At 45.0% G+C, this 22,116-nt stretch overlaps 1 protein-coding gene across 6 annotated transcripts in view; it reads left to right on the top strand.

Moving 5' to 3' along the window:
* Positions 1-22,116, top strand: part of TJP2 (tight junction protein 2) — a 115,432-nt gene that overhangs the window by 62,421 nt on the left and 30,895 nt on the right. For 4 of the 6 annotated variants that reach the window (XM_037061702.1, XM_037061699.1, XM_037061697.1 and 1 more), the window contains 2 exons: positions 18,212-18,265; positions 20,436-20,560. In XM_037061702.1, coding sequence (XP_036917597.1) covers positions 18,221-18,265; positions 20,436-20,560 — 170 coding nt within the window. In that variant the 5' untranslated portion in view covers positions 18,212-18,220. Of the gene's footprint in view, positions 1-9,909; positions 9,997-18,211; positions 18,266-20,435; positions 20,561-22,116 lie in introns of those variants that run through there. The other 2 variants (XM_037061701.1, XM_037061698.1) reach the window with 1 other exon arrangement.

Here is a 22,116-nt window from a genome sequence, read left to right as displayed (position 1 = left end):
TCCATGTCTCCATTTTGCTCGCTTGTTTGTTTTGTTGATTAGGTTCCACTTATAGGTGAGGTCATGTGGTATTTGTCTTTTACCTCCTGATTATTTCACTTCACATAATGCTAGGAGTTGACACATCATCCTTGAGAGTGTAAGGGACCACCCTGACCCCAGCTCCCTGCCCCAGAACCATGAGTGACAGCATCGGTGTTGTTAAGCGACATTTGTCTTCTTCAGTGACCTCTCTGTGCGTGTTCACTGCTGTAGGGGCCCCACAGGCTCTAAGGTGAACAGGACACAGCCTGATGGGGAAGTAGATTACATAGACAACTAGCTAAAACCACAACTTTATTATAGAAATATTGAGAATATGTGAGGTGAAAGCTGACTTTGTTCACGTCCAGTCTCTAGTTAGAAATGACTGTTATTCTATCAACCCTCCTGCAAAAAAATTAATTGGCAAGAAAAACGTGTATGCAAAGCCACATGGGTTGTGGAATTAGAAAGAGCATCTTAGATAGGTTGTGTTTTGGAACTTGCCCTGATAAAGGTCAGAATTCCATCACACGTTTCCTGAGGGTCAAAGTACATCTTTTAAAACATCAAATACCTCCAACAGGTTTAGGTTACCAGATACTCCTACGTTAGTGTGACGTAGAACACGTAGGTGTTTTTCCGATACGTGTCTGAGACCATATGCATTGTGTTGCATCCACCAACCGCGAGAACAAATGTCGGAGACTTTCAGGGTTCCAAAGATGTTACTTTATTGGCCAAGTTTAACCTGCGCAGGGGCGAACTGTCAAAGTGTCCAGAGACACAGTGCCCGCTGGGGCTGCAAACGAGAGTCGCACCCAGTGCTTACAGCTAAGTCCTTATATAGAGGCAAGCAAGCAAGCGTTGCACAGAAGCAGATGTGGCGGTTAGCTATTGGCTCACAGAGCCTGCGAGCGGGAACAGGATGGGGTCTAACTCAACTGAGAGGAAAATTCTGAAACTAAACAGATTGCAGTCAACTTACAGGTTGTTTGCTAGGGACGCAGGCTCCTTGAGGCTGAGACTATTTTTCTTGTTCCCAACACATTGGCAGAGGAGAATTTTGATTCTGGCTAAAAACGGAGAAGCAGTTTTGGAGCCAGAGCGTTTAGGTGATGGAGCAAGCCATTATGGAATGCCGGGCATTTGCCTTGGGATGGGTGGGGGAGGAAGCCTTTGAATACCAGAGCCCCCACCCAGCCCAACGGGTAGAAAGAGCCAGGCAATCTCCAAACATCATTTCTTCCCCATTCCTCCCGGGAATCCTACCGAGGGTGCCCTTGTCGGTTCCTCACCCCACCACCTTATCACCGCACCACATGCTTTCTCCCCCAGGGCTCAGAATTGATGCATTAGATAGGCTTCTGTGGACAGTCTGCTCAGGCTGACTCTGTTGGAAATGGTGATTCTTGGTTCTGACCTCAGCCAGGACAAATGCCAGATATTTAATTTTGGTCAGATTCTAAATCGGACTTCATGGCAGGTATTGGAAACTTCCAGGGTTCACAGCTTTCCGTAGGAATTTTCTTCTGCAGCAGGGTGTGCCTTGGGCCACGGGTGCCGTGTCCTCACGGTCCTTTTGTGAGGACTCGAGGGCTGGCAGGCAGCTTCCAGCTGGAGATGAGGAAGGGTTTTGCTTCTGGGTCCATCACGTCTCTTCCCACAGAGCCTTGCCGGACACAAGGGTTGGTGATACTCACACAAGTAGTTAATTGTCCACTTTGAGGAAAGCCCGAAGCAAGATTTTGATCTCAGGCCAGCTTCCTTCTCAGAATGTGATTGGAAATTGTGAACAAGTTCAGATTTTTGATCAGGTAAAATATAACCAGGGACATTCCATTGCTGCCAGAACCGAGTGTAGTTCACTTTGAACTGACCTAGCTTTTGGGTCGCGTACCCACTAAGACTTACCTGTAATTCATTTAAAAAGGAAAAAGAAAGAAACAGGCGAATGAAACAGGATTATCCCCAAATAGTGACTGGATACCAAGGCTCGTTGGTATCCAGTCCTAAGGCTTGTTGAGGAAAAAAGTGAAAACCGAGAAAGGACAGCAAAAATCAAAAAGTGCGTGTGCCCCTTGCAGGTAGAGACCATGTCTTGGTGAACAGACACCAATCTGCATGTTAGCCATCTGTCACTAAATTTGGCATAAGTTTAAACTAGGGATTGGCAAAGTTATAGACAAGCTGTCTGTTTGGTTTGGTTTTTGTTTGTTTTTCTGCCCACTACCTAGAAGTTATTCTTACATTTTAAAATGGTTACACTCTAAGTGGGTATATAAGTATTTATAAAATGCTAAGATATAGAGACTGTGTGGCCCTTTAAGAAAATGTAGCTGGCCCTTGGTTCAGAACTCCTGGAGTTTCTTGCCTGTTCTTTTGCCATCCTGGAGTAGTTACGCCAGATGCTGGCGTGGGAGAGCAAAAGAGGGTATAGGTGGGGAGCACCGGAGGAGGGCTGTTTGCGCCTGTTTCCGCCCAGGGAGGTGACTGATAACGAGGCCACTGGAAAATCCTGAGTGTGGACTTCCTCCCAGGTCAGCAGTTGGATCAGTACAAGAAAATGTGGATAAAGTAAACTTCAAAGTGCATTCTGTTTTTAGGATTGAGAAAGGCTGTATAACTGAAATGCCTTCCGACCATAAAGCATTTCTGTCTAGGTTTTGGATGTTATTTCTCTGGATTCCACCTTTGGGACAGATGGCGTTCGTTGCGTTTCTGCGCTGTTGACTATTTCAATTCCAAACCATTCAGTCTTTCCTGTCAGAGAAAACTTCAAAGTTATGATAAACCGCCCTCATGGGTTCAAAGTCCCGAAGAGGAATTAATGATATTCCTCCAGCTCAGGATTTGGGAAGGCGTGGGGTTAGTAGACATTACCCGATCAGTGACTGGCACCCTAGCTCAATAAGCATTAGTTGCCATTGTTCTCTCTACTTTTCCAAGCCTCTCTGTGTCCTAAAAACAAGCATCCTTGAGGGTGGGGACTGTGTTCTATGCCAATAGGCCTTTGTTTGCAGAGCCTGGTGCACAGGAGATAATTAAGTATTGAGTGCCTGCACGCAATCTATTTGTAAGGTCTTTTATTAAACTTGTGTCACATTGTCCATTTTATTTTTTGTTTCCTTATTTTTAAATTTTTAAAGCTGTGTTTATTGATTTTAGTGAGAGAGGAAGAGAGGGTTGGGGGGACAGAGAGAGAAGGAGAGAAGGAGAAAGAAGAAAGGAAAGAAAGAAACATTGATAGGTTGCCTCCCATACCTGTGCCCTGACGGGGAATCAGACCCCCAACTTTCTGGTGTACAGGACAGTGCTCCAACCAACCGAGTCGCACCGGCCAGGGGCACATTGTTGGTTTTTAGAGTTGGGGTTTATTTCATATAGGAAATACATCTCATTTGTATGGTACCTTTACTGTTAATAAAAATTTTCACATGCAATTCTTGCCCAATCTGTGAGGTGCGTGTTATCTATCACTCGTGATGCTCGGAGAACTTGGGGGGTCATATGCCAGCTAGTGACAAACCTGGGGCTTGAACCACTGACCACTAGAGCAATTGGGGACCTTAGTGTGTTGTGTGACTGTCCCCTGCTCCCTCCTCAGCCCCAACCCGCAAAGGGAGGCAAAATCCTGGCCCGAGTCTTCTTGGCAAAGGCAGTAGAAGTTCTTAGCTGAATTTTCCTTCCAAGGGCAGGTTTCCATTGTTGCGATGGCTCTTCTTCAGACAGACACTGGATGGTGCCATTTGTTCCCTTGGTCCTGGGACGTTTTCTGGTGTGGGCATCCATTTCTCAGGAAAAGGAGCACTTGACTGACTGGTGCTTAAACCCTGGGATGGGCCACCTGCCTCCGCCGCCCTGCGAAAGCCATCCCTGCGAATGGAAGGCACCCAGGGCCAGGCCTCCTTTCCCCCTCCTTCCCAGCGCCTGTGTCCTGCTGGGGCTGTCCAGCCAGGCTTACACTTCTTTCCTGCTTCTGAGTAAAATGAGGCATTTGGACTCAGTTAGGTAAAAATATAAATCCACTTGTCCTACCTCAGACGTTTTACTTATTTTACTCATAGATGAGCCCAAGACCCTTCCTGACTGAGGCCCAGGCTTCGCCATCTGTGTCCCACTCTGCACCCAGCTCTGTCCCCCGTCTGTGTGTCACTCTGCACCCAGCTCTGTGGGCTACATACCCTCCTTCCCCAGAGTCACGCAGAAGGAAAGCCTTCGCCGATCAGTTCCTCCTGCTCTAGACCTTGCTGTGTTTTCCCTTCACAGTGTTTTCCCTTGCAGTTGTTGGCTGGCTCCTTGGGGTACTGCTGACCCTTGTCAGTAGCATGTGAGTCTCAGGAAGGCAGGGCTACATTTTTATCCTCACCATTCACGCTCCTGTGCTCAGTACAGAGCCTGGCACGAATGAGGGGCTTAAGGATTTACTGAATGGACCAATGAATGGACAGATGGCGTTTGTTGCGTTTCTACACAAAATATTGGACTTTCTACACAAAACTTGGACTCCTGCAACTCTTTTTCCTGGAAAATTATGTTCCCTCATACCTGTAATTAGACCCAGCAGTTCGAGAGTGTCATCTTCCACTTGCCAGATGGTTTAAACGCCTTTGGATGTCCCACAGTGCCCAGAGCAGGGGAGCATGGCCGGGTGTTGACTGATTGCAATGTACTTTTGTGTTTTTATTTGATGTTAATGAACGATAACTAAAAGTGTACTGTTTCCTTTTTGGTCATCCTCCTCCTCTCCAGCTATTTGCAGATTTAGCTTGCCTCTTATAAAAGTTATAATAGTGGGATTTTATTGTGATTATTAAAGTCTGTTTCTAGTTTCCTGGAAGTTACAGTTGAAATTTTAAACTTGAAACAGGAGTCTCTCCCTTTTTATTTCTGCGTTGGTGCGCCACCTAGTGGATTGTGTCTGTTTACTGTGTGTGGCCTTTGCTCATTTCCTGATAATTACAAATCCCACAAAGAGGAAATACTAGATACCTTTTTATGCTTTAAGATTGCGTACAGTTCTGTCCACAGTTTATGTCACTAGGTAGAAATGGAATTTTTTGAGATGAGTTCAACATTGTTTAATTTAGAATTAAAAAAAAGTCTCTCCAGTATCTGAAATTTCCCGTGTTACAGAGAAAGACAATGCAGAGTGGGGTGTGGGGCAGGGGGCAGGTCCTACACATTTTTTTTATGGACAGTTTATATAAAATGGTAAAGAAGACATTAGATCGAAGAATGAGTTTTTCCCCCAAGTTTGGAAATAAGGCTGTTTCAAACATCTGAACTTTTTCTTTCTTTAAATTTGGTCATGAGAAAAACATTTAGGAAAAGCCTAACTGTGTGTTCATGTAACTTACTTAAATTCCATCTACTCTATTTTATCATTAAGCCACAGTCATCGGTAGGGCTTGTTGAGGTGCATCTTCCTTCTTCTTCACAGCTTGGCTTGTCATGGGGTGGGAGGCGGACTCAGGAAATCCTCAGGCCTTTGCCTGTCCTGCCTCTGGCCTGCTCTCCCCTTAGCGAGAGTGTGTTCTGGTGCCGCCGAGAGTTCTGTTTTCTCCCTCCGTTTCCATCAGGTGCGGAGCAGGCACGGGTTGTGCTAGCGGTACCAGGCAAGAGCACATTCGGTTACCACGTTTGTGATACTCTACACATGCAACAAGTCCTTTGTCAGAATGTCATCACCATGGCACACAGTTCTGTTGCAGGGCACTGCTGGGCCAGGGCTTCTGCAGCCCGAATGTGCATGATAGTCACGTGGGGGCTCGTGTAAAACGCATGTTCTTACGCCCGCCACGGCCAAAGGGGGACTGGAAATTGTGCTTTCCTAACAAGCTCCCAGGTGTCGACAATTCAGTTTCCAAAGGTCACAGTCTTTAACTTCCTGCATTTATTCCCCAGTTCTGGTAGGAAGGGCCTGTCTTCCAGGCCCAGGAGGCTGTACGTAGGCTCACTGGCTCTCAGGGCATGAACCAGGCACACTGCTGTAAGGTGGACGCAGTGAGAGCCGTCTGAAGGTGCCTAGGGGCTGGGAGGGTCAGTTCCCCTGGTGTGTCTCCTATGGGGCCAATCCTGCTGGCAGGCTTTATCTGGGCACTCGAATAATTGGCTTTCTGATCTGCCTTTTGATAGTGTATAATTTTTCTTTATTTTGGTGCCTGTCATAGGGTGGTGCTGGATGTATGTTTGTTTCTTTAAAATGAAACTATCTTTTAATGGTATACAGACTTAGGTTTAAAAATCATAGAGTAGCCAGGGCTATCGCTGTCTGTGTTGCCAAATTAGCCCCTTCTTTTTTGGCTTATTACTGGCTTCTTTGTAATTACAAACGAGAAAGGTCTGTTTAAATGATAATTATACCTTGCTGCTTAGTGTACCAGAACCATGAACATAGAGATATTAAGTGTAATGTAATTATCTGCCATGTTTCTTTGCCTTATAGCTCGTTAAAATTGGACTCACTCAGGTATGCATTTGGATTGTGACCTGCCACCTACTGGCTGTGGAAAGGAACTACCACGTGCAAGTTCCTTAGTATCTCAGGACATGAGAGTATGTCTAGAGTAAAATAACATGTATCCCATACATATATATGGGTGTGTGTGGGGGGGTGTTTTAAATTAGGAACTCACCAAACTATTTTCCATAGTGGCTGTCCCATTTTTCGTTCCCACTAGCGGAGAAGAGGGGTTTCTTTTGCTCCCCATCCTCTCTCCAGTGCCGGGAGTTGTCAGTGCTCCAGATTCGGGCCAGTTGGAGCTGACTCACAGGGTAGTGGGCATTAGGTGAAAAATCGTGTCACGTCTTTGGTGTGGCGCTTTGCTGAGTGGCAGTGGCTTCTTTTCTTTGCAGTTCTCATAACCGGCTTGTCTCCTGCTCTGAGGGTGGGTGTGTTTTGGTTTTGACACATCTGAGAACGTTTGGCGGTGTACCGTCCAGCCACACGTAGTGCGTACAGTGTCTTGAACACTGTACAGGTGTTCAAGAACACCTTGCAGGTGACCCCTCTTGGCCCTCATCGTTCTGTTACTGCTTCCTACAAGGTGCACCCCCCCCCCACCAAGGCAGTCACCCCTCAGCACTGAGCTTACGGAGAACCCCACATGGGAGCGGGCGCCTTCCCTGTGGTTGGTGCGTGTCTCCCCCAACTTAGCGAACAGGCCTCCCATCCCCAGTGAATAGCTTCCATCGGGGCTTCAGTTTCACGGGGTCCATACTTGCCATCACGCCGTCACCCACCTTACCCCAGTCCCACAGGGTTTCGTAGGTTTCAGGTGTACAAGTCTACGATCCATCGTGTGTATGTTGTATTGTATTGTGACTTCAACACGCGAAGTCAGGTCTCCTTAGTGTTCTTTATCTTTCGATCCACAGGGCCAGTGAATTGCTATCTGTAAATGTTTCTTGAATATGTGAATATGGGAGTCAGGAATCTTTGATAAGTAAATCCCTACATTCTTGAGATCTTCTCATGGTGGCAGCTGTCCACCCCAAAATATCCTTTCAAACAACTGCTAGTCAGAACAGGCTGCAGTGCCTCTGGTGCCATTCTCTGTGGTCCCCCCCCCCAACCTTTTTCAGGGTCTTGGCCCTGTTCTTTTGGCCCTGACCACATCACTCCCCATCCCTGCCACCCCAACACACACACACACACACACACACACACACTCACTCTGAATTCCTCGTTCAGACCTCACCTCAGTGTCCCTGCTCCTGGGAGGCACCCTGCACTCCCCGCCCACTCAGAGCATGTCTCATGCCGGCTCTGCTGAGCTTCCTGAGGGCGATGCTATACGTGTCACTGACTTTCATGTGGTCCTCAGAGCTTGGCATGTTGCACTTGGCAAACACTTTTTGAATGAATAAAAAGTGGTGCTCACACTGTGGTCCTAGCAGTGTTGTTGTCCACCATAGTCGAGAGGTGAAAGTAATCCAAGTGTCCGTCAGCAGATCAGTGGGTAAACAGAATGTGGTCTGTACATGCGATGGAATATTATTCAGTCCTGAAAAGCTAGGAGATTCTGACACATGTTACAAGGATGCACCTTTAGGACATGATGCTAAATAAAGTTAGCCAGGCACAAAAAGACAAAAACTTTACAATTCCACTTCCATGAGGTCTCCAGAGTAGTCACATTCATAGAAAGTTGAGTGGTTTCCTGGAGCCTCCAGCAGGGGGAAGTAGTGAGCTGTTTAATGTTCAGTTTTGCAGGAGGAGAGGCCCAGAGATTGGCTGCACAACAATGGGAATGACCTCATGCTCCGGAGCTAAGGAATGGTTGTGATTTTATGTTACAGGGTTTTTTTAAAGCACAATTTAGAAAAAGAATTAGTGTGGAAAGAAACTGTAACTCCTGGAAATCTAGAATTCTTAAGTTGTAGGATGCTTTTGACTTCTGGAGAGTGTGCATAAATTTAAGGGAAAGAAGTATTTATTAACTCACTGGGGAAGCTCGAGTGGTGTCCTAGGGACTGTCAGAGTGCAGGGCTACGCTGCCTTAAGCAGCCCTCCCCCCCTTCCCCCACCTGGATTCTCTGCACCCAGGGCCCAGTGAGCAGAGCCTGGGGTGCCGGGAGCCTGCCTCTGTACTCTCTGCCCTCTTCAGTGTAAGATTTGAAACAGTGTTCCATTCCCTTCCCATCCTGTTTTGCTGTCCCAGCACCCATGAAAAGCTAACTTGTTGTTGAATTCAAGGGGAGGACGTGAACATTTTTGAGCGCCTGTGCTAACATTAGCGGTTTCGCGTGCATGCTTTGTCGAGGTCGCCTTGTTTCGTGCTGCCATTGGGTCTCTGAGATTCGTTGCACAGCGGTGTGAATCGCATAGGAAGATGGTATGGTCCCCATTTTTATAAAGAAGGTGACAGGTATCCAAGGCCCACAGTTAAGTGACAGACAGAGATCTGCTGTTAAAATTCACATTCTTTCCTCTGGTTCAGATGACTTCTTGTATAGTCTCTATCTCATGGTCCAAATACATGACACATCTCTACCTCAAAAATCAGTACTCTTCTCACTTGCAGACTGCTTGGTCCTGTGCATGGGCCTAACACCTAGTGCAGAGGTGAGAATCCTATCCAGTTCCCGGAGACCACGCCTCCAAACCCCCACATCCAACTCTCAAACCCCACAGCTTAGAATTTTCTCTCTTTGTTCAGAGACCTAAAATGTGCTTTCCAATACTTACTCCCAATCCTCCCCGCTCCCGCCAAGTGGTAAAGACAAAGAAAGAAACAGATAGTAGGCCCTTTGTTTTTCTTTTATCTGCTAAATTTACAGAAAGGTTGGAGGGCAGAGCAAACTGCTGAGTGAGCATTCTGTCCCTGGCTTGGCTCCCAGTTACACCAGCTCCCCAAGTGTTATCTTCCTCTAGCGAACACACCTAGTTATCTCCAAGGATGTGAAACATCTTCGTGTACCACATGAGCATTGCAATTCACTCAAAATGTTACCAGTTCATTTCCATCCAGCATGCATTTTTGTGCCTGTGTATTTATATAGGAGGGTCACTATAAATAAATGCTTCTGCAGATATTCCTTTGTATAGTATTCCTTTCAAACAGCTTACTTCATTTCTACTTGCACCCTGGATCATTTTATATGTCTAATGGGAATATTGGCTCCGATTCTCTAGCTCCCTCGCAAGGGAGGGAGGGCCGGATGGAAAGCTGTGGAAAGTGATGCAAATCCAGACTGCTTTCTTGTTTCCCCACAAGTGGTGCTTTTCAAAGCGTTTGGCTTCCCGCTGTACGGATGTCACTGTGTGAGATGACACCAGGGTTTGCTGGGAATGTGGGCCACTATTGTATCGACCTTACGTAACCAGGAGCAGTGATGGCAATGGGTGAGCAGCCGGGATGTGGGCAGTGGCCTGGCTGGGGACTCCCCCCAAAGGCCATGAAGGCTGCTCAGGTCCTGCACAGGGTGTGGATCCAGGTCGTTAAAAAGTTGGGGATCTTGAAAGGCCATGTGAGTCTCTCTCTGCCAGCTCTCTCCCCCTTTTCTTTCCCAACCTTTCCTTTCAGGAAGGGGTGGGGGACGGGCAACAAAGTCCCTCCCACAGGGGCCCCTTTCTCTTCGGCTGCCGCTTTCTGTAACAAATTGCGAGAGGCAGATTGTAGTCCGTGGTGGGCTTTTTAATTCCTGGTCTTATTTTTAGCAGACTTATGTGGAAGTGACAGCCAGCCGCTCTGAGATTTGTGAACCCAAGTCGGCTGTGTCCTAGGTGTTCGGGCTCTGGAAGCCGGTTGCTTCCAGGGGAAAACTTTATGCACTGCCTCTTGTGAACTGACTGTGTTTGGGGATTTCTTGTTTTTCATTAGAACTTTTTGCTTCTGTATACTTAATGCAGAAATCTGTATTCTCTTTCTACATTTAGGCTTCTAAGTTACAGGAAAAAAAAACCACTTTTCCTCCTGTTCTTTTTCCATAGTTTGAACAAATGCAGTGCCATAACAGGTACGAGTGTTTACTTTTATGGCTCTGGGTGTTGAGCAAGCATGTCTCTTATGGGCCAGTTTTAATCTTTAGCTTCAGCTTTGGCGTTCATCGCTGGGAAGCTGCAGTTTGTGGACCAAAAGCCTAAAAGCTGCCTATGTATGGGGGACTAGGGCACTGAAGACTTTTGGTATCTCTGCTTTCTGGTTGGTTTTTTTAACATGTTTCCCTATTTTTTAAGTAAAATATAGGATTTGACCTGTTTGGCCAAGATCTTTCTAAGAAAAGAAACTATTTGTTTTTTGAAACGATTTTATTAATTTTTTGAGAGAGAGGGGAGGGGAAAGAGAAACAGAGGGAGAGAAACATCAGTATGTGGTTACCTGTCAGGTGGCGCCCCCTACTGGATACCTGGCCCACAACCCAGGCATGTGTCCTGACTGGGAATCAAACCGATGACCCTTTGGTTCGCCTGGCTGGTGTAGCTCAATCCACTGAGTCCACCAGTCTAGGGCACATACCTGGTCTATGGGGCGGGTTCCCCAGTAGGGGGCGTGCAAGAGCCAACCACACTCATGATCCTCTCCCTCCCTTCCCCTCTCTAAAAAGAAAGAAATAAAAAATCTTTTTTTTAAAAACAATATTTTGTATAAGGTCCTTAGTGAGTAATCAGGTAGCTTGTGATATGGACTCATGTGCTCCCCCATTTTTTACCTTACCAAACATTTGGTACATGTAAAATAATTATATATCTACATCATAAAGCATAATTACAAAGCAAATCCCCATGAGCTCATCACACATATTCACGGACCTTCCCCAGGACAGATACAGACCTTTGTACCCTCCCCTATGTCATTTTGCCTCGCTCCTGGGTCATTTACTTCATCCTGAATATTGTGTTCCTCATTTCCTTGCTTTTTGTTTATAGTTTTACCATATACACATACCTACAGGGACATTTAGATGTCCCTAAACAAAAGAGTAGTTTCATTGGCTTTTTTTCCTTGTGCTAAAAACTGCATAACGTAAAATTTACAGCTTTAACCATTCTTAAGCATACAGTAAATAGTCTTAAGTATGTTCACATTGTTGGGAAACATTTGCTTTTTGAACTCTATAAAAATGATCTCACACTCTACAAACTCTTCTAGGATGTTTTTGACTAAAATGGTATGTTTAAGATGCATATGTGTTGTGTGTATGTGGCTCTAGTTAGTTTGCATTGCATTTTAATAATATATCATGATTTACTTGTCCAGTCTGCTTTTGATTGGTATTTGGCTTGTTTCCAGGTGTTGGCTATTCAGGACATGGCTACTAGGAATACTCTTTTGTGTGTCCTTTGCACATACTCACACGTTTCTCCCGGGCCAGGAGAGGAACCACTGGGTCATGGAATATGGAATATCTTTATCTCATACATGTGTGCTCTTCCTATGGCCCTGCGCGTGAAGTGCCCCCAGGGCTAAGCAGCTGCCCGTTGGCATTCAGACCGATATCCTGAATAGTGGTAGAGATTCTCTGATCTGTGCTCAGCCCAGCCCAGGTTGGGTGGGTCCCAAGCCCCGGGGTTCAATTTGAAAGTCATGAGCTCAGCTGCCAGCTGAGCTGCAGTACACAGGTGGCCTGCACCCAGGGGTGCATGTGGAGCTGGTGTTCTGAGGAATGTGGGTGACTGACTGTGTGGGGTGCTCTGTGTTTCTGAGAAGATAATACTGTATGTAGAAGAGGCGGAAAGACACCTGGCAGTTTGGTTTGGGGGCACACCTTGGTTGGTAAACTGCACATGGGCTTCAGCTGTTTCATGACCCAGTGCACGTGTGTCCCGAGGTGCACCAACCACGTGTTTGGCTCAGAGTGGGTATTAATAAATATTTCCAATGAATGAATGAATGAATGAATGAGGGAATAAATGAATAAAGGGTCTCGATGAGTGAAGGGTTTCCTCTGAGACCATTGCAAAAGGTCACAGCTCTGTGGACTAAATGCACATAGTTATTGTATATTTGAATGCTCAAAGGAGGTATTAAACTGTATTTTTTGCCCATTTTCTTACCCTTAAAGTTAAGATTTTAAATGTATCACTTAGATTAAAAGAACATACAGTCTTTTAAATTTAGATTTTAAGTAGTTAATGGTGTATGTCACAGTCCCTTAGCCCTGGGTGAGAAGACGAGGCCCCTTCCCATTTGACCAGAGTCACGTCGAGTTGGTGAGGCCTTTGGGCACCTGGCAGGGCCAAGCCAGACTTTGATTCAGTCCTATTGGTAGTGATAGGACATTAATCCTCCCTCTGGCGAATCTAATTGAAATGGCCCTGCAGGCAGCACAGGAAGACGGTATAATCTCATTACGGAAGAGCAGTGGGCGGCAAACGCCCGGTTTATGCTGCTTGGCAACGTTTTAAAATAAAGTATTGTAGCAATTCATTTATTTGGATAAATAATAAAAATATTTAAATCTAAAACTTTGTAAAGGGAGTGTGCTGTTTTTTTAAAAAATAAAAATGTGTTCTAAAAGTAGTGTGCTCATATAAAAATATTCTCTGCCATACCACAGCTCCTGGGGAAATTTAACATTTTTTGTTATTTATTCTCTTACTCTTTTCCGTATAAGCTCGTATATATGCATATATGTATGTGTATATATATACATATATGTATGTATATATACATACATATATATATATATATAGAAATAGGAATGAAAACAATGATGTTTTGTATCTTGATTCCCCCAGCAGACATTTAAATATAGATCTATGTTTACATATATGTAACTGCTACTCTAGTGTTGGGTATTTCAAAATTATTTACTTTAAAAATTATAAGCAGGTGTAAACAAATGTACATGTATGTCTTTGTGCACTTGAGCAAATGTTTCTGTAGAATAAACGTCCGGAAGTGGGACTGCTTGGTCAGGGGATGTGCAGTTGGTGTTTGGACACTAATTAGTGACTTGGCCCCGGGCGTCTGCTCTGGTTTATGTTCCCACTGCTCCCACCAGCAGTGGGCAGCAGGAAAAACCTCTCTTTAGTTGAAAACACAGTCACTATGATGAAGACATTTTTTAAAAATTTGAAGGAAGTTAGATAATTATTTTCAGTCCTATTTGTTTCACTGTGTTGGTTCATTTAACCTAAATATTACTCCGTTTTTTGAAACTTGTCCCCTTAACCTCATAGCATCGCTTAATGCTAGGGGCGATTTCCATGGTATTCTTTAGTTTTTCCTGATGGTCTTTATTTTTTTTAATTTATTATTTTTTTATCTTCACCCGAGGACATCCTCATTAGTCTGAGAGAGGGAAAGGCGGGGGGAGGAAGGGAGAGAAACATCGATGTGAGAGAGCAACGTGGATCCGCTGCCCCTCACACATGCCCCGCCTGGGGACCAAACCTGCAAATTTTCAGTGTACGTCAGGACGCCCCAACTAAGTGCGCTGCGCCCGCCAGGGCCCTGTTGGTTTTTAAATAGGTGTTTGGGGGAGGGTGCTGTGTGATGTTTTCCTTCATGTGTGAAGAAATAACTACATTCAAAGAAGAGTTGGTGACTATATTTATTTTACCACGGCTTCCAGAGCAATGGACTTTGTTGACGCTTGCCAGCTTTAAAGTCTAGTAAAGTGCCGAGAAGGTGAACTTGGGGAAGCACTCATGCTGGCAAGGTCATTTCCAGGGAGCAGTGGGTTGGTTTAACTAAGTGCACATCAGAACCTGGAGGTGCCCAGCAGTTAGGAGGTGTTCTATGGAAACACTTGTGGTTCTGCTCACTATTTTACTTTGTGAAAACTTTTTTAAGAAATAGAAAACTTCATTAAAATTGTGAAAGACCTAGTTATCCTGGTACATGTTTGTAACAGTGGGAAGTTGTAACCCACCCATCATTCTTTTGCCCTTGTTGCTGTAAGTGTGGACTCTAAGATGCAGCTTGTAGATGAACAGTGTGTTTCTGTAAGAATCCTAGGTACTAACTTCAGAAGACACTGACCCCTGCCTTCAGGCATCCCAGTTCTAGGAGATATGCCGACCTTAAACCTTGAAGTTAGGATAATCTAAAATCAGGATGACGGAGCCGGGATGACTAACCCAGGGTGATGCGCACTGACCGTCACTGTCCTTATCAGAACGGACTGAGCTCAGTCTGCACGTAGAGAACTTTTCAACTCCCTTAACCTCTTTGTTCTCTTCCCTTCTCCCTCCTTATCACAGCCTCTAGCTCCACTGAGATGTGGAGAGAGGCTTTGAGAAGGGAGTTCCCCAGCCTCCCAGGAGATGGGCTTTGTGACGAGTCCCCCATCTTTCAGGTGGCTGGCACCTGAAAATGAACCACTTTCCTTTACATCAGCCCCTGCCTCTTGAGTATTGGCTTTCATAGCTGCAGGCAGCTGGACCTGCATGCAGTTACATGCTGGAAAATGCTGTTTTAGACATAAACACTAAAATTCCAGAGAGGGGTGGCTCTATATAGAACACCAGACCAGAGGCCCCTGAAGTTGCAGCCCAACCACCTCAAATGTGCCACGGAAGCAGCAGAGGACCACTGAGTGTGAGGGAAATTCCTTTAATCGGTGTCTTCATCCTGTGACTTGAGTGCTGAATGGTAGTGTATCTGCCTCTTGGTTTATTGAAAAGAAAACCTTTGGGTCCCTGCTCTGTGCGTAGCACGGACACGTGTTCTCAGAGACACAGGCGGGAGTGGCTGAGTGGGATACATGCACGTTGCACAGATCCTCGTTCTTACCTTCTCTGGGGACCGTTTTTATGTTTTTTTTTTTTCACTGCCAAGGTGATCTGAATTCTATTTTTCAAGAGAATCCTGGTTGCTTGGAGCCAGAGGGCATTAGCTGTGGAACTGTCCCAAAATGAGTGTGTGTGTACGTGTGGGGGTAGACTAAATGATTATAAATTCCTCTCAATTTGAGTGATTGGTTATGGCTCCTTAAGAGCAAGCTGTTTTACCCTCTTGCTGTATAAACAAAATTGCCCTTCCCTAACCCTGTCCTGCCAAAAAGAAAAAGTGACCTGCCAATATGTCAGTTGCGAGAGTTGCCTTTTGTGCTGAGTTTCTTTCCCCATAAGCCTAAGAGTTTGTTTGTTTTCTTTTTCATTTTATTTTTCCCTCTGCTATTTTCAAAGTTCTGGACTCGACTTATTCCTGCAGTGTTTGCCTTAGAGATTTTAACATGTAGAATTAACTCAATGGAGTTTAGAATGAATCAGTAGCTTGGCTGTGCTCCTGAATAAAACATTTGGAACGATTTAATCCTGTACAAGTCTCCGGGATTTACATGCTCTGGTGCCCAGTGCTTTTAGTTCTGTTTCTTTGTTTAACTCTCACAAATGATACATTAGTGTAGGCGCCTACAGCCAGTGTGTGTTCAGGCTTACTGACATTTCTTTCTTGTGTCTTAGGTTTTCCTTCTAGGATTATTGTCCTTCTTTCTTAAATGTATCCTTTGGAAATTCTTTTTGGTCATTGGTGGTAATAATCTGCCCTAATGTTTGTGATTTTAGAAGATTTTATTTATTTAGTTTTAGAGAGAGGGGAAGGGAGGGAGAAGGAGAGGGAGGGAAACATTGATGTCGGAGAGAAACGTGAATCAGTTGCCTTCTGCACACCCCTGGGTGGGGGGGGGTGCTGGCCCACAAGGCAGGCGTGTGCCCTGACCCGGACTAGAACCGGAATCCGTGGTGACCACGTGGTTTGCAGGGCGACGCCCAACCCACTGAGCTACACCAGCTCAGGGCTAATTTCTGTGATTAAAAAGAATTCTTTTGTATCCTCCAAATCAACAGATACTGTTTTAAAGATATTCTACTGACTTCAGGCGTCTGTTACTGCCATTTAGAAGTTGGCTGTTATTCTAATTGTTGTTCTTTTAAAAACCGTAATCTCTTCTGCCTACTGCTGCTCGCCAGCCAGTACCTATTTTCCCGCAGTGAGATTTTTTCCGCTGTGAGGCTTTCTCACTGTTCTCTCTCATACATTTCACTTTTCTAAAGCTTTGTGCTGCATTTTGGTGAATTTCTTCACATCTGCCTCCCAGTTCATTAATGAGCATCTTCACCTGAGCATCTTCACCTGTGTGTACTGTGTGGGTTTTTTTAAATCCATTATTTATCTAATTTCAATTACCACGTAGTTTTATTTCTACAAATTTGTCCCCCCCCCCCGATTTGCTTGGTCATTTTTTTTTAATTGTTACATTTTTTTATTTTTAAAGATTTTATTTATTTATCTTTAGAGGGGAAGGAGAGAGGGAGAGAAACATCAAGGTATGGTTGTCTTTTGTGCGTCCCCTGCTGGGAGTTGGCCTGCAGGGAACTGGACTACAACCCAGGCATGTGCCCTGACTGGGAATCGAACTGTGATCCTCTGGTTCGCAGGCCTGCACTCAATCCACTAAGCTACACCAGCCAGGGCCTTGCTTGGTCATTTTTGATGGTCTCTTATTCTTTGATTATACCTTCACTGTTCCCTTTTAATTTCCTGTGTAAACAGAACGCATATTTAACATCCTTTTTTTCATCTGTGACTGGTTATTTCCAATATTTACTATAGTTGATTCTGCCCGGGGTTTTTTTTGTTTGTTTCTTTTAACTCTCAGCCCTGGTGACTTGCTTGGTGTGTGTGTCTAGATTGTGGACTTGTGCACCTCAAGTGTGTATCTCGGGGGTTCTTTGAAGCCGGTGTTCCTTGGAGAGAATTTGTATCTGCCTCTGAGTACTGGGGTACTATCGGAGCAGAGCCTCTCTGGGCTGGAGTGTGTGGGGGTATGCATGGTGGTACCCATGATATGAATTTCAGTTCCCAACCTTTGTGACTACAGGCCTGTCGATAGGAATTCTCCAGCAAGATACTTTTTGATATTTCCATTCTACCCAGAGGCAAGGATGAGAGGGGTCAGTGTCCCCACCTTCTCCGTCTGCCTGGTGTTTTCCCCCTAATACGTCCATCTACTTCGATCTGATCTCCACCCTGCAGTTGCTCTGTCTTCCCAGCAGCCTGCAGTTGAAGTGCCTGCTTCGTCGCTGGCGTATCTCTCTGGCTTTGAGCTTTCTTGGCATTTCTGGCCTTTAAGGATTTCCCCTCAAGGCAGCCTGTATTAGTGGATTATTATACTATTTATAATGATATCCACTGTTTCCCAGTTCTTCTAGACATCTACTTTGGAATATTGTTAGAGACTGAAGCTCCTGTGGTTTATATATGTAGGCATTTTAGTTTTTCGCATCCAACACCACCAGTGGAGAAAAGCAATTCCATGGGTTACTCAGTTGGACATCCTTTGAGATAAGGCCACAGATTCCTTGAGACATAAAAAATGAAGAAAACTTGCCTGGGAGATTACCTTTGACAGAGAGATGGGGGACTGGTAAAAAAAAAACCCTAAATTAAAAGGAATCTGCTTGAAACTATCTAATTTTCTTTTTTTAGGTGTTCTATAATGATAGTGTTTGGGAGCGGCGATAATAGAAAGGATACACACTGAATGTTTGGTTTTTATTGAGGTATATCTCCCACTCTGTGCTTCACTAATTTTCCAGTATTGTTCCACACGCCATGTCATTGGAAGAGAGAGTGTTTGAAAATAGGTAGCATGACATTCCTAGATCATATTAAGTCGGTATGTTGAAAATGTAAGCTGGACTGTATATTGATATATTTTGGGTTATGGTTTTATTTTTAGCATTGGGATGTTCTTGATTTTAATCAGATCGGTTTTGCTTGTTTTAAAACAGGCCCCGGGCATGGAGGAAGTGGTATGGGAACAGTACACCGTGACCCTGCAGAAGGTGAGTGCCGCGCACTTCGCCTGTGCTGTCCTCATGTTCCTGAGTTCGCAGATTGAGGGTCTTGGTTATTTTGACCTAAACACAGTTTTGTTCCTCCTTCAGGTGAAACAAATTCCCTACAATGCATTGTAGGGAACGGCTGGCAGTCATTACCACATTAACAAAAATTTGTATGTTATTACTTTTTTTTTTGGTTAAAGTCTGTATAACATAGAAAATTATACAGGTTATTTTAATTATACAGTGCATTCATCTACCTCCAGACAGAACAGGTTCTGAAAAAGAAGAGAGAGAGGACAGAAATGGAAATAACCTGTACTGTTTAAGGACAGTGATGTGGCCTCTACAGCTTTTATGACCTTAGTTATAATATGGAGAAAACTTGTAACATCCTCTGTTAGTTTGATGTCTAAATTTTAAAACACTGTTTTAGCAACCAGGAGACATGGGTTGTTTTCCTTGTCTTACTCCTAATTGCATGAAGAGGTGTCGAGGTAATGAGATTAAAATATCCTCTCCCCACCCCACAATGGTATTGAAAGTAGAAGTAACACCAAATGTAAATATATTTTACTTGATTTTCAAAGTTGTGATTAAACGAGGTGTGATCCGAACAGCTTCCAGCACAGGGCGTCCAGCGCCTGACTGTTGCTCAGTGTTAGGGCCACGCCTTTCCAGTTTGACAGCAGATTTCAGGGTAGGCACGATGGCTGTTCGCCCCGCTCAAAACAGGTGCAGCCACCAAGAGTGTGCGGGTGATTTGGGTGCAGCCGGGCCGGACTAGAACTTCACCCATGACCCCCGAGTCTTACTGAATCGAGCCGCCTTGGTCAGTGTTGCTATGACTTTCCTGGGCCCTCCGGGGGGGGAGGTGGGTGGGGGGTCTTCTTCCTGCTCTGAATCCGTCCAGTCTCTGTCACTTCCTAGAGGAATTGTAAGTTCCTCAAGCGGAGTCTTCCTTCTTCAACTCCGAGCCCTGTCTTTCATGGAAATTTTGTTTCTGAATAAATACATATGAAATTAACCCAGGTAGAAGAAAGAACAGACTAGCACTCCGGGCTGAAACTTCGGGGGCAGTAATCATGGTTTCATCCATTTAGAGGCCTCCCACTTTAGGCCTGTTTTTCAAGTCTAGTCGTCTTCTCGTCTTCTGACTCTTCTCTGTGCCCTTCCACCAGCAGGGCTCACACCCCTTGGGCTGTAGATCCGTTTGGCAAGTGAGAGACATTATAGGCCTGGGGCAGAGGATGGAGCTCCCTCTGTGCAAATCCAGGCATGAGGCGACGGCGTTGCCAAATTCAAAGCCGTGTGATCAATGGGCAGTCCCACCTGTTTTGTGTTGGTGATTGTTTATCATCAGTGGGCATGGTGGGCCCCACGTGGGAGCTTTTCTTGGGGGAGAATTTTTTATTCTCAGAGTAGATTTTTACATAATCAAACCATGCTTTAGGGTTATGGTCACATATACCCACATTATCTGGATGGTACCTGGGAGCTTAGCTTTTTTAAACACTGAAATGAATTAGGATTTGCCATTATCTGAGTTCACTGTTACTCTTGGCTGTAAAGTTAATTAGTCTGTATTTCCAGCTTGTACACCTTCCATGCATGTAGAAAAGAATTTAATGTTTTGCTGTCTTAGATTTAAAAACTAAGTTTACCTTCAGATTTTATTTTATCTTTTAAGTCCATTTCCTTCTTTTTCACCCTGTGTGAAAATGGCATCGCCAGCTCATCGAACTTGGGAGTGAAAAGTACACATTACAAGTACGAATTTAGCACAGACTCAGTTGTGCCTGATGCCATGCCAGCTCGGGCCAGGATACGAGGACAGGTGTGACTGGTGATTGGAACAGCACAGCCCTGTTTGGACAGAAGCTGTTGTTTTCCATCCCCTGCCGGCTTCCCGTGATGACTCCAGTCAGTGCTATCAGTCCTTTCCAGCTCACACAAGGCTGTTCCTTTCAGATAAGGGACGTCCCTCTGTCAGCCTGTCAGCCAGCTGCGAGGCTGCTTTGCGTTGTCTCCGCAAGCCCAGTCTTCCCGAGCTGTCTCTGCTGATCGGTTCGCTCTTCATACTATGTATTAACCGCTTCTAACAAATCCTGAAAGCCACTTATGGAAGGGTGTTTTTACTTTGATATTTCTTTCTCTTAACTTCAATGAACAGGATTCCAAAAGAGGGTTTGGAATCGCAGTGTCCGGCGGCAGAGACAACCCCCACTTTGAAAATGGAGAAACGTCGATCGTCATTTCCGACGTGCTCCCCGGCGGGCCCGCCGATGGGCTGCTTCAGTGAGTACTCCTTCTTCCGGCCCCCAGCCCCTGCCAGTCCCACTGGCTGTCTCGAAACAGGACGCTTTGGGTGGTGTGCACTTTTAAAATAATTGTCAAAAACCGTGTGTGTGTGTGTGTGTGTGTGTGTGTGTGTGCTTTTACATTCGTATATTAGGTTGGCCAAAAAGTCCGTACATAGGTTCTTCTCTGTAAAATAAAAGATGCATTTTTCATTTTCACCAAAAACTTTGTTGATTTGGATATTTTGAGTATGTCGGCTATCTCCTGTGTGGCATAAAGTTGATTGTTCTCAGCTTATCTCTCCATTTGATTGCCATCACCTTCAACTGGTCTGCCAGACCATGGAGCATCATCCAGTGAGAAATCTCCAGCACAAAACTTTGCAAACCTCTTTTGACACGTTCAGTCAGTCACAGCACCTTCTTCACACACTGCACTAATCTTCTTTTGTGTTTCAATTGCATCTTTACCTTCTTGATATATTAAAGCATAATGTGCGAAAAATGTTGCACATTTTCTTCCATCTTCAATATTAAAAGGGCTACACAAAAATTCACCGACTTTGATTTTTTTAAGTGCACACTGATATGGCAGCTGTCACAATACAGTCTAACAAAACTGTTTCGAATGAAGTGATAGACAACTAAGTGCTCCCAGAGCCACCTTACAGGAAAAAAAGCAGATGAACTTTCTGGCCAGCCCAGTATGTGAGTATATGTGTGGATTGGGACCGAAACACACCAGTCCTTTGGGAACATCCAAACTGTGGGGGAAGGAGAGCAGGGTTTCCTTGGGAAGAGAGTTCCAGCTATCACAGCTGTCATTCCTGGGTTTAGAGACCATTTCTGGACATGGCCTATAAAATTGGCATGCTCCCTCCGCCCCTCAGTACTGAACCCAACACTGTTTAACTTATCTTCATTAAGAATTTAATGAGGATTCTCTGGCTTAATGATTATCTGATTTGTAAGAGGGGTGTGGCATTGGGAGCATTTGCTACATGAAAACACAAGTTTTTCCAACTGCCATCTTTCTGGTCGGCGGAGATGATGCTATTTCACCAACGTATGTCTGTCTGAGTCCCTCAGCCTCTTTTCTCAGGGCAGAACCTGGAGTTAACCATGGGACTCCTTGGCCAGACAGCTCCCAAGGTTAAGTTCTATTGGTCTCTATGGTCTTATCAAAGTTAGTAGTATTTCAGAGAGCAAAGAGAATTTTTAAATAATTTTTGGGATGAAATAAACTAAGAGTTAGCTAGCATTCTGTGACCTCACAATTTTTTGAAAGAATCTGAGGCAAGCTCTTGACTTCCTCCTGTCTGAAACATGAGTGGATATAAACCTTCCTGAAGTTCACTGTGCCCCTGGCGTGAGGAAGACTGAGGCAGCAGGTCACTTTTGCTCAGACCTCGCCATTGTCAAGTGGCTCCTAGAGGGACCCTGTGGCTTGGGTCCTTCCCCCCTGCTGGTTTTCAGTAAACAGTCAAAATCGGGCCGAGGGACTGCTGGGTCCCCTCGTCAGAACCCAGACTGAGTCGACTGATTAAGCCCTTG

This window comes from Sturnira hondurensis, unplaced genomic scaffold, assembly GCF_014824575.4.
Source record: "Sturnira hondurensis isolate 20B ecotype Veracruz unplaced genomic scaffold, ASM1482457v3 Scaffold0013515, whole genome shotgun sequence".
Classification (NCBI taxonomy): Eukaryota; Metazoa; Chordata; class Mammalia; order Chiroptera; family Phyllostomidae; genus Sturnira; species Sturnira hondurensis.
The sequence above is the reverse complement of the archived record's forward strand: the minus strand, read 5'-3'. Positions and strand labels throughout refer to the sequence as shown.